This window comes from Montipora capricornis, chromosome 4, assembly GCF_036669925.1.
Source record: "Montipora capricornis isolate CH-2021 chromosome 4, ASM3666992v2, whole genome shotgun sequence".
NCBI lineage: Eukaryota > Metazoa > Cnidaria > Anthozoa > Scleractinia > Acroporidae > Montipora > Montipora capricornis.
This window is the reverse complement of record NC_090886.1, coordinates 20,050,834-20,061,685: the sequence shown is the minus strand read 5'-3', so window position 1 is coordinate 20,061,685 and position 10,852 is coordinate 20,050,834. Positions and strand designations below refer to the sequence as shown.

The 10,852-nt window shown below is 39.5% G+C and overlaps 2 protein-coding genes across 3 annotated transcripts in view; one reads left to right on the top strand and one right to left on the bottom strand.

Annotated features, from left to right (window-relative positions):
* The first annotated feature begins 3,468 nt into the window (after positions 1-3,468).
* LOC138045732 (uncharacterized) overlaps positions 3,469-10,852 on the top strand; it is a 47,244-nt gene continuing 39,860 nt past the window's right edge. Inside the window, exon 1 of one of the 2 annotated variants that reach the window (XM_068892331.1) lies at positions 3,469-4,868. In XM_068892331.1, the coding sequence (XP_068748432.1) occupies positions 4,009-4,868 (860 nt within the window). In that variant the 5' untranslated portion in view covers positions 3,469-4,008. The remainder of the gene's footprint in view (positions 4,869-10,852) is intronic. The other variant, XM_068892330.1, reaches the window with a different exon arrangement.
* On the bottom strand, positions 5,600-9,372 carry LOC138045737 (uncharacterized). The gene is made up of 4 exons (XM_068892341.1): positions 9,091-9,372; positions 8,729-8,974; positions 8,305-8,563; positions 5,600-7,801 (listed from the first exon to the last, which is right to left on the bottom strand). Exons 1-4 carry the CDS (start codon positions 9,269-9,271, stop codon positions 7,483-7,485), a joined length of 1,005 nt encoding a protein of 334 aa, XP_068748442.1. The 5' UTR covers positions 9,272-9,372; the 3' UTR covers positions 5,600-7,482.

Below are 10,852 nucleotides of genomic sequence, written 5' to 3'. Positions count from 1 at the left end.
TGGTACATTATCTGCGTTGTTATTAATGAGCAACTGGCTGCAGAAACATTTACTTGTTTTGTTTCGTACTTGGCAAATTAAAACATAGGCGCTCGAGAGGCGCATGTGACTACTCCAGAGATGTGCAAGGGGAAAAGAACAAATTTAGACACCACCTCCAATTCTCAGATCTGTGGGGTACATCGTTTCTGAGCTCTTTGTCGAAGCGTTGAAATCACACAACTTTTACTTGTGTAGGTGGATCAAAGTGGACCTTACTTTGCCTTGAAAGCGCTTACTTTTCGCTCATGAGATAAAATGTATGAACACATCTCCTAATGTACTAGTACTTGAAAGGCTCAAACTGCTTAGATTAAGAGGGATAGATATTTTTTATTTTTTTTCAATCAAATACAGTGGAAGTCCTCCTAACGGCCATACATTCTCTTATAGGAAACCCTCGTTAATGCCGTCACCCGTTAATACGGCCAACGGCCACAATTTTAAATCCCAGACAGTAGAGTCCTCTATAATTTCATCCCGTTAACTCGGCCACTCCCGCCAAACGCCTGTGACATGTTAATTTCATTGACCTTCGTTAGTTACCGCTGTAATCGAACAGCCGAACACTCCTCCCTGTTTTCATTACAAACATGATCTTGACACTACTGTAAAATCCAAATCGCGAAGGGATTAAGTCTTTGTGCTTTCTTCAAAAACACGATTGATACTTAAGTCTTTCGGTTAGGTAATTACGGCGGCTTTCGTTTTTTAGAAGCATAGTAAGCTGGGCCTGTTCTTGTTTTGATTTTAGACTCACAACGTACAGTACACTTAACAATTTTAAGCGTTTTACCTACTGTGCGAAGTTTCAAGTATTTTATACAATTACTGTACGTACATTCCTGTTGTTTATTAAAGAGAAAAGTTTTTCTGGAAGTGCAAATGCGATATTTGTCATTAAGGCCCTTTAGTCATGAATTTCACCCTACCCCCGGTAATACGGCCACCCCGTTAATACGGCCAATTTTTTTGGGCCCGTTGATGACCGTATTAACGGGGTTCCACTGTAGCTTGGTATCATGGTGTCACCATGATAAGCTACGTAAGGTGACAATTAGGAAATTCGAAATACTGTATTTTCGAAACGAAAGACGTCATGGAACTGGAAACTTGGAAAAAGATTTATTTTTCGGGTATCTTCAACCTCCTATATAGATGACAATTCAGAAGACCTTGCTAATTTCTCACTGTGAAACCATCTATAGTTTGACAATTACGTGTTACCGCAAAGCTTTGTTTATCTCGAAAACGGCGGCTTTATTAAACGCGTAAACGGGCTCAATTGGTCGGTTAGAACAAAATACGAAAGCTACGTTAAAGTAACTGTTGTAAGAATTAAAGCCTCACCTCAGAACCGTATTCTTCACAGATCATCATCTGCGAACACGGGGCACCCGAACATTTCGTTCGTCCTCACGAACTATCGGCAATTCATCATACTGTTTGCAGAGTCCGAACTTTGGTACTCTTCGTATGCGGATTGGCCCCGAAGTGTATTCTATTGTTACATACTCATTTTCGGAAAAACTAACACGATGGCAATAGTGACTACGCGCCATGCGCAGTAGTGACAAAAACTACCTCGATCAAAATCCCTACTTCTGCGTCAAAATCAGGTCATGAGAGGAACCTTATTATTACTATTATTATTGTTATCGATATTGAACATGAAATTTTAAAAGGTTTTACACCTGGTCTCTCAGGAACTTTTGAGCATACTGCTCAAATGGCTGACATCTCTAAAAAACCTCGTACCAAGCAGCGTTCTCTTGTCATTACTCTCCTAGGCGTCAAAAACGCCTTTGGGGAAGTTCATCACAATTTGATTCAAACCACTCTTGATTACCACCACATCCCTTATCATATCAAACTTCTGGTTAAAAGTCTGTACACTGATTTCAAAACCTCTATAGTTACCAATGAATTTCGCATTCCGTTTGTATCTATTGGTCGTGGCGTATTCTAAGGTGATTGCCTTAGCCCTCTTCTTTTTAACTTGTGTTTAACACGTTTCTTCAGCACATTAAATCTTAAAAATATCGTCAATTTGGCTTTTCCCTAAGGTTCTTAAATCCAATCCACTGGTTCCAGTTCGCAGACGACGCTGCCGTTATAAGTGGTCAGGATTCAGAAAATCAACACCTAATCAACCGCTTTATAATCTGGTGTCAATGTTCTAATATGATAACTAGGGTTGACAAATGTTTTACTTTTGGAATACGGAAACTGTGTACTAAGTCTGTCCAATATTTACCTAAACTGTTGATAAATGAAGTTCTTGTCCCGTGTGTGGAAATGGGTGAATCATTTCGTTACTTAGGACGCTACTTTGACTTCAACATCTCTAACAACCAACACATGTCAGAATTGTCCTCTCTTGCATAAGACTTGATGTGTGTCATTGATGAGAAACCACTGCATCCCAAAAACAAATCAAATTCTGCTGTACAGCCGCTATGCCCTATCTAAACTGTCCTGGCATTTTACTGTAGCTGACATATCAAAAACCTGGATAATAGCAAATCTTGATTCTATAGTGAACGGCTATATCCGAAAGTGGCTTGATATTCCGATATCTGGTACACTGAGCAATGTTTTCCTCATGGTACGCAATAAATTTGGTCTTAACATTTGCCCTCCTATAGTTAAATTCACTCAGTCGCAAACAGTTCCCCGCAATTCCTTGAAAGAATCACGGAATGATTCCCTAATAGATCTCTGGAAGTCGTTAAGCAATCACACCAATATTCAATACGATGTCTTCAAATCCACCAAGGAAGTTCTTAAAGACTTCCGTTCTAATCAAGAAGACAAACTGCAACACCACTTAACATCTCAAGGTTTCTTTTTTACAAATGTTATCAAGCACTCATTGTCATCTGTTAACTCTATTTGGTCGTCTGCCCAGTCTCATCTACCTAAGAACATCTACAATTTTACCATTCGCTACATCAACAACTCCCATCCTACACGAACGAATATGACAAGATGGGGATTATCACAAAGTCCTGATTGCTCCTTTTGCCTTAACCCTGAGTCACTCCTCCATATTGTCGCTGGTTGTCAACATTACCTTGATCGCTTCACCTGGAGACACAACTCAATTCTCAACTTCATTGCCAATTCACTTCAACCTGTAATTAATGATCGCTCTTCACTCTATGCTGATGTCAATGGTTTTCCAAGTCCTTCAATTATAACTGGTAACAATTATCGTCCAGATCTTCCTTTCCTAATACAGTCCAAGTGCCTATATATTCTGGAACTAACAGTTGGTTTCGAATCTATACTTGCATACTGTATTTACAAATGAATCAAATAAAAAAACCAAAATTAAAGTTTTATTAAGTCTGGACTATGCATGACTACAAACTTATTTCTACGAGAAAAGATAAAATATGTCGCTCTAATGGCTAGATTTATCTTCTTTTTTTTATTATATAGTGTTGTTACTTTTTTGTCAATGCCAATGTCTTTCATCATTTTCAAGAACGTAGAGTATTCGTTGGAGAAAACACGAAGGAAGCTCATGGAAAGGTTTACAAATCATTAACACATCTGTAGTTACTTCTCATGTCTTTGACCACGTTCATGTATTTTTTTTTTTTGCGCACTGCATTGTTTTTAAAGTTATCACTCAATTTCAAGTAGCCAGTTGTTAATTGCCTATACGTAGAGAGATTTACAACTGTATTCGAAGACAAATAAAGTTTCCATTATTATTAGTAAAAGATTAAATAAGTCTAAAGACCAAAAAGTCGTTTTTGATGAGTTATAAGTCGTCTTATGGATGTATCATGCTAAATTAGGTCCTTTACGTCATTACTTATGAAGACAATGTTGTCGAGCCCAGTTGTCCCTCGGACACTTTTCCAGGAATTTATATTGTTTCGTAGAATATAAACAGCTCTGAACAAATACAGTTAACAAACTGTTTCTTACTGTATTTATTGTGCAACTTTAAGTATGGCAAAATATGACAGCCAAGGGGTTCCGATTCTGGGATTCCATAATCCAGCAGGAATGATTCTTTATCCTGAAGGTCTGTTCTCTTACTCGATGGGAAATACAAGAGCCAGAGACTTGACAGAGCTAATATCCACCTCCACACGTCAACAGTTGGATTTACTACTTTTGGCATCCGGCGATGTGAGAAATATATTGTATACCGTGTCAGAAATGTCATTGAGGAAACCCCAAGAACGAGCCAAATGTTTAAATTTTCATCTTAATGATTACGACCCGACAATAGTCGCTCGTAACGCAGTTCTGCTCGAGGTCGCTGGTTCGATCGATCCAAATGTTGCAGAAGACCTTGACTTCTTGTGGAACATCTGGTATAATATGGCGCTTTCTAAATCTCACTTTGGCAGGCTTCAGAAAATTCTTTCAGTCTTTGCCGAAAAGAACTTTGATGGTCATGAACAGTTTATTATTAGGTTTCACGATAACGCCGTACTCAAAGAGTGTCGAGATATATGGAAGGACTGGAGAGGGCTTGATCTTGACACACAGAGTGTGAGAGTTGACAGAAAAAATTACATCAGGAACAAAATGGAACAAAATAAGTTCAACGTTGAAAGTCAGTGCCTATTTATCCTGTCCCAGATGATGATGGGAATTACTTCTTCTCAAAAAGATACGATGGATATTTTGTCAACAAAACCAACCAACCAATTTTACAAGGAAATAAAGCATTGGTTTGAAGAAGGGTCCACAAATGATGAGTCTGAGAAAGTAAACCCGACCTTGATTCGTCCGTTTGTACACAAGTGGAAGCAGCATTATTGTGCCTGTCCATTTGAAGGTTACCTTCCCTTTGAATCGTAAGTCATCAGTCGTCTAACAACACTAAAAAGCTCAGTAATGGTAACGAATCACGGGCACACAATGTCAATTTTCGGAAAATAGATATCTGAGTGTTCGGAAGACGATTTCAAATCTAGAATTTTCGGATCATTTGTTGTAAAATTTCTTGCTTGCCTGCCTGTAGGATTTTCGAACATCTAAAAAATGGTACAATTGCCCATTTTAAACGGATTTTCACCCTAAAAAAGTCACCTAGAATTTTCGGGAGCCTTTTTTCTGGCTGAAATTTTCGAAAAGGTAAGTCTTGATCCCTATAATTTTCGGATCACTAGACTTTCAGCTAGGAAATCTGAACAGACAAAAAATTTTTTAGGGGATAAAAATATGCCTATATCTACCGTTTAAATACTAAAATATGTTTAACAAAGCTATCTTTAAGTGGTTTTGAACTATAGTCTCGTTGGGTGCCCCTGACGAATCTGATCCCACCAACGCGTCGGCCGAGTTGTCGGTCAACGCGACCGGTAGACTGTCGGCCGACGCGTTGGCTGATAGGGAGCTTTAAACCCCATTTACACGACAGGAAAAAACGGCAAGGCAAGGATGAAAATTGGCAAGGGTAGCTAACATTTTGGTAAGGCAAGGATTGTTTACACATACATCTTTTTATCCTCGCTAAGGTTGTTTTGGGCAAGGCTATTTTGCTCCAGGCAAGGCTTAACATTGTAACAGAGCATGCGCACTTTGCAAATTAAACATGGCGTCGAGCTTGTTGATGTTCGTAAACTCCTTGCTAAGGAAAAAAAACGAGGCTGAAGAGAAACGACGACAACGTGAAATAAAGAAACAGAAAAGTGAGGAACTGAAGAGGAAAGAGAGTTTAATGAGATACCGTGGCTGCCGTAGGAAAAAAATGTTTCTTTTTATGCTCGCGATGTCAACACTAATTAACCCTCCAAGGGAACGAAACATCTGGATGAATCCTAAGTCAGATGACTGGTTTAGAATGGCTGACAGTACCTTTACTCAAGAGCAGTGGTATGAGAATTTTCGTGTCACAAAAAATACGTTTACGTTTATTCTTGGTGAAATCGAACATGAAATAGCAAGACATGACACTCCAATGCGAAAAGCCGTTCCAGCGAGGAAGAAGTTAGCAATGATACTCTACTACCTCGCCTCTACGTCCGAGTACCGAACGATTGCAAACCTCTTTGGAGTATCAAAGGCATTCCTTTGTAATTCCATCAAAGATGTGTCTTGTGCCATTATTAAAAGTCTGCAGGGAAGATTAATTTACATTCCAAAGAATGACGAGCTGAAATCTATCCTTGAGACTTACAGAGAAAAATGGGGTTTCCCAATGTGTGCTGGGGCTATTGATGGGACACATATCCCTATTATTGCACCAAAGGAGGACCACACCGACTATGTAAACAGAAAAGGTTACCACAGTGTTGTCATGCAGGCTGTGGTAGACTGTAACTACCTTTTTAGGGATGTTGTCATTGGATGGCCAGGTAGTGTTCACGACGCTCGCATCTTGTCAAATTCTAGTGTCTATGAGAAAGGGAACAACAAAACATTGTTCCCAGATATTAGAGAAAGGATTGGGGATCAAGATGTTCCGATTGTCATACTCGGTGACCCTGCTTATCCATTGCTGCCTTGGCTTTTGAAGGCATATCCTGAAAACCCGAACACTCCCCAGAGCCAAAGGGTGTTTAATTACAGATTGAGCAGAGCGCGCATGACAGTCGAAAACACTTTCGGGCGATGGAAGGATCGATTTCGCAGATTTTCCAAGAGGATAGATATGGAGGTACCTGGAGTGGTAAACTTAACTGCTGCATCCTGTGTTCTTCACAACATGTGTGAATTACAAAAAAATGAAGTCTTGGAAGACTGGATGGATGGAACAATTGCACTTCTTCAGCCTCAGTCACCTCCAAATGAGCTTGAAGGAGGAGACGATGCCACAGACATTCGCTCAGCATTTAAGACCTTTTTTATGTCTCAAGATGGTGAGAACATTGGAACAGGGTCACAACCTGTATGCTAGAAAATATTGCAACCCAATGTAATGGAAATTTATGGTACCAAAAAATTGGTGTACTGAAAAATTGTTTGTTGCGAGAGGGGCACACATTCCTAGCAACTTGGACGAAACCTTGAACTGTCAAATATACATAAGAGTCAATGAAGCTTTATTGAAACAGTCAGTTACGTTGTTAGCAATGAAATTAAATGTTAAACACAACATAAGAAAACAGGAGAAAAATAATCAGATGAAGGCTTATTACTCTTATGAAGCTACTCAATAATGCCGTTCTTGATGTCTATAATTTAGTTTCCTCAGTGTACATATGTTGAGTCCTTTTAAATGTCTTTTTGTTCACGAAGAAAAGACTTGTGTTCATGAACTGTCAAGGATTACCCGGATTTCGTTTGGTAAAGTGCGTAATAACTAAGGTTTCGAGTATCGCGTGGAGAACCTTTTTTTCAAATGTTAAATACAAAGCAAAACAACTTTTTAAAATTAATATTAAAACACTTGCAGTTACCTAGACTATTTCGAACGTAAAACACTTAACAAAACGTGACTGTATGACTTGCAAAAAAAGCCTTTCATTACAACGGTGTGTAGCTGGACTCTGATGACGAATATGAACGCGCACTTTCGTCTACTACTCCACCCATGGTCCCATAGCCCCATCCAAACAATCTGCTATCACGTTGGCCTGGATCATCATACCCAGTTGGACTGTATACCACAGGTCCAGCTGATGACTGCATGCTTGTCGAAGGCGTATATGCATTGCGTGTTAAGAGTTGAAGAACCGCTAACTCGTGTTGCCTTTCCTCTCGTCGCCTCTCGGCCTCTATCTTTGTCTGCTCCAACTGTAATGCCATTTCCCGCTTGTGCCGTTCTTCTTCAATCTTGAAAAATCTTTGGAGAAAAAAACAACCTCTTTGGATACAATATTTCAACGACTGATGACCACACACATGAGTTGTATGAAATTGTGCAAACGTGTCATATTTCTTAGGCTCTGTAAGACCATTATGTAACAATATGAAGATATATCTCATAATTTAGTCAAAACTAACAAAGCGCACATTGCACTGATATCATAGGCAGGACTTGATAGAACTCAGATCTTAAGAATCCTGACTGTAGCTTCACAACCACAGTTTGTATTATCTCAAAATCTGACACTCCAAAGAAATAATTTTGCAAGTTTCAAGGCAAACAGTAGACTGCTATGATTTCAGCTGAGTTGCTATTATTATGCCACTCTGACAGGATCGTATGGCGTTTGAAATGTTGATAATAACATCAATGAATTTCTTACATTCTTTGTGGTAAGGAATAATAACTACTCAGCAAAGGCAAGCACTTTTCAACAACACTGTGCTTGCTTGAACATAGTGAATTTCAAAGTTCAGTACCTGTCCATTTCTGAAGCTGCCGAGGTTATCATCTTGTCACAGAGAAGCTCAAGAGATCTCTCCAACTTAGTCCTTTTGGTGCTGCAGCTTTTTGGTAGTGCTTTCCCACTGGGTACCTTATTTATGACTGCCTTCGAACCTGTACTTGGAGTAGTGGATGAACATGATTCGGATGGACCCCCAGTAAGTGAATCCATTTGTACAGGAGGGGTAGCTCCTCCATCCGCGACAGCACCATCACTTTCAGCATCACTCATAACTACGAAATCATTAAACAAAAGTACATCACCACAGTATCCTTACTCCCTCGAAGCAAGTGAGGAACCTCTTACTCCTTTCACATGCTGGTCTATGTGCACCCTGCACATACCCATGGCCAATCAACAGTTTCATATAACTTTTAGATAAAGCAAAATGGAATTACCATGATGCATGTTGACATCTTCCGAATATGACATGTTGCCTTCCTCAGTCTGGTCAGTACTTGAATCAAGGACCAGAGGTGGCGAAATGTTAGCCCTGTGACCCATTATGCCGTCCATTTTATCGAAGAATTTCCATTTTCGCTCTCGAGCTCTCCCACTCTTCTTTGTTTTATTTTTCTCCTGTTTATACTTTTGACGAAGTTTCCGTATTTTGCTTATAATCGCCTTTACATCACATTTGACGCCTATTGAAAATAGAAGAGACGCTGTCTTTTACAAGTGTTTGATTTTCTATAAACAATTCTCAGAAATATTGACACTGACTGATCCGTGAATATCGTATAAAAACTAGGTTTCCTACCTTGTTGCTCAAGTTGCATTTGTAGAGTCTTGTACACTGACGTTTTCTCCTTCGGAGTTTTAGCATTATCCAAGGAAAATTGAATAGTTTCCTCAGCCCAAAAGTCCATTAACTTTCCTACCTCCTCGTCAGTCCACTTCCCTTTCTCCGCCATTTTGAATCTACTACCACTTCTGAGCATGCGTTGTGGAGCTGTAACATGCGCAGATTGATCAGAAATTGGCTTCTAGGCAAGCGGGAACGTTTACACTTCTTTAAAAAGGGCAAGGTGCCAGTTTTCGTCCTTGCCTTACCGATTTCTTCAAAAACGGGTCAACCTCTAAACGTGGTCCCAAAACCGAAAATTAAATTGGTACGGTAAGGCATCCTTTGCCGGTTTACACTACACAATTTACCCTTGCCTTGCCTAGATTAAAAGTTACCCTTGCCAATTTTTATCCTTGCCTTGCTGTTTTTTCCTGTCGTGTAAATGGGGTTTTAGCAACGACAACGGCGACGGCAATGAGAACGCCACAAATTTGCATATTTAGTGGGAAAAAAACAATAGCCTTGCACGCTCTGCACGTGCGTTTTTCATTTTTGTCCATTTCTTTGCGGTCGTCAGCAAAACAACAACGTGAAATAGCCAAATTTGAGCTTTCATGGAGGACGTCAACACTAAAGATAAATGTTCATTTTCTCCCCTAAATTAAGCGCCGCTCATAAAGTTTCCATTCCTGAGGGACTTTCATACCTTTGTCATATTAAAAAGGATGGAATAGTCGTGAAGTGATTACAACAATGAGAATTTATGTTTTGAGATGACGTTCTCCTTGCCGTTCATTCCCGTCGTCGTTGCTAAAGCTCCTTAAAATGCAGACATAACGGAAGAAACTGCAAGTTTGACGTATCACGTTATAAATTGTGTTAATCTCCAACTTGAGTGATTCGCTGAGGTTTTTTGTTATGGCGAAGTTCTTCAGTCAGGACGTTCTTGGCGCAGATTTCAGAAGAATGTTTTCATTTGAGACCTTTGTCTTAGTCAACTTTGGCGAAAGTGGCTGTATAAGATCAAACTCGCTTCACAAAGACGAATTGCAATTTATCTGCTTTTTGCTGCACTGCTCTAATCTTCGGAACAAGTGGAGCTGGATATATCGCCTTTCAAAATCCTTACAAGTAAAGGTTTCTTAAAGCAATTTGAAGTAAAAACTAACGGTAAAAATACGCGACCGAACTTCGGTCCATCTGAGCCAGAAAAGACAATTTACCGTCCAGCACACGTTTGTCAGCCATAAGATCAAACAACATCTGAAATCGCACGAAGTCAAGCCGTCTGTTGTCAACCAATTAATCCCTTGTTTATCAATTTAAATGTGACCTGTGTGATGCAGGTTATGTTGGTTACACGCGGCGGCATTTGCATCAACGCGTAGACGAGCACAAGAATGCGTCTTCCTCTAATGGAAAACATTTCCATGTGAAACATTTTATGTGCCTAATGATCTTACCATCTTAAAAAAGTGCAAGAACAAGTTTCACTGTCTCATGTCTGAAATTTTTTTATTAATGAACTGAGACCAAGTCTCAATGTACAGTCCGACTAAATTCAAGCGAAAGTTTTTCAATCCTTTCTAATTATGTTATTTTTGCATGTTCTTAACACCCCTTTTTTACGTTTTCATACTTTACATACTCTTACTTCGTTTTCTTATATTTAAACTTATGCGAAAACGTTTATCTTCACTTTTAGCTTGATGGCGACCGACTACTCGGTCGAAAC

What these genes read in the sequence shown, in the direction of transcription:
- LOC138045737 (XM_068892341.1), bottom strand. Translation starts at nt 9,271, where the DNA reads ATGCTCAGAAGTGGTAGTAGATTCAAAATGGCGGAGAAAGGGAAGTGG. An exon ending in AATGCAACTTGAGCAACAAG is followed by an intron (nt 8,975 to 9,090) that starts GTAGGAAACCTA and finishes TATTTTCAATAG; the next exon opens with GCGTCAAATGTGATGTAAAG. An exon ending in AGATGTCAACATGCATCATG is followed by an intron (nt 8,564 to 8,728) that starts GTAATTCCATTT and finishes ATGATTTCGTAG; the next exon opens with TTATGAGTGATGCTGAAAGT.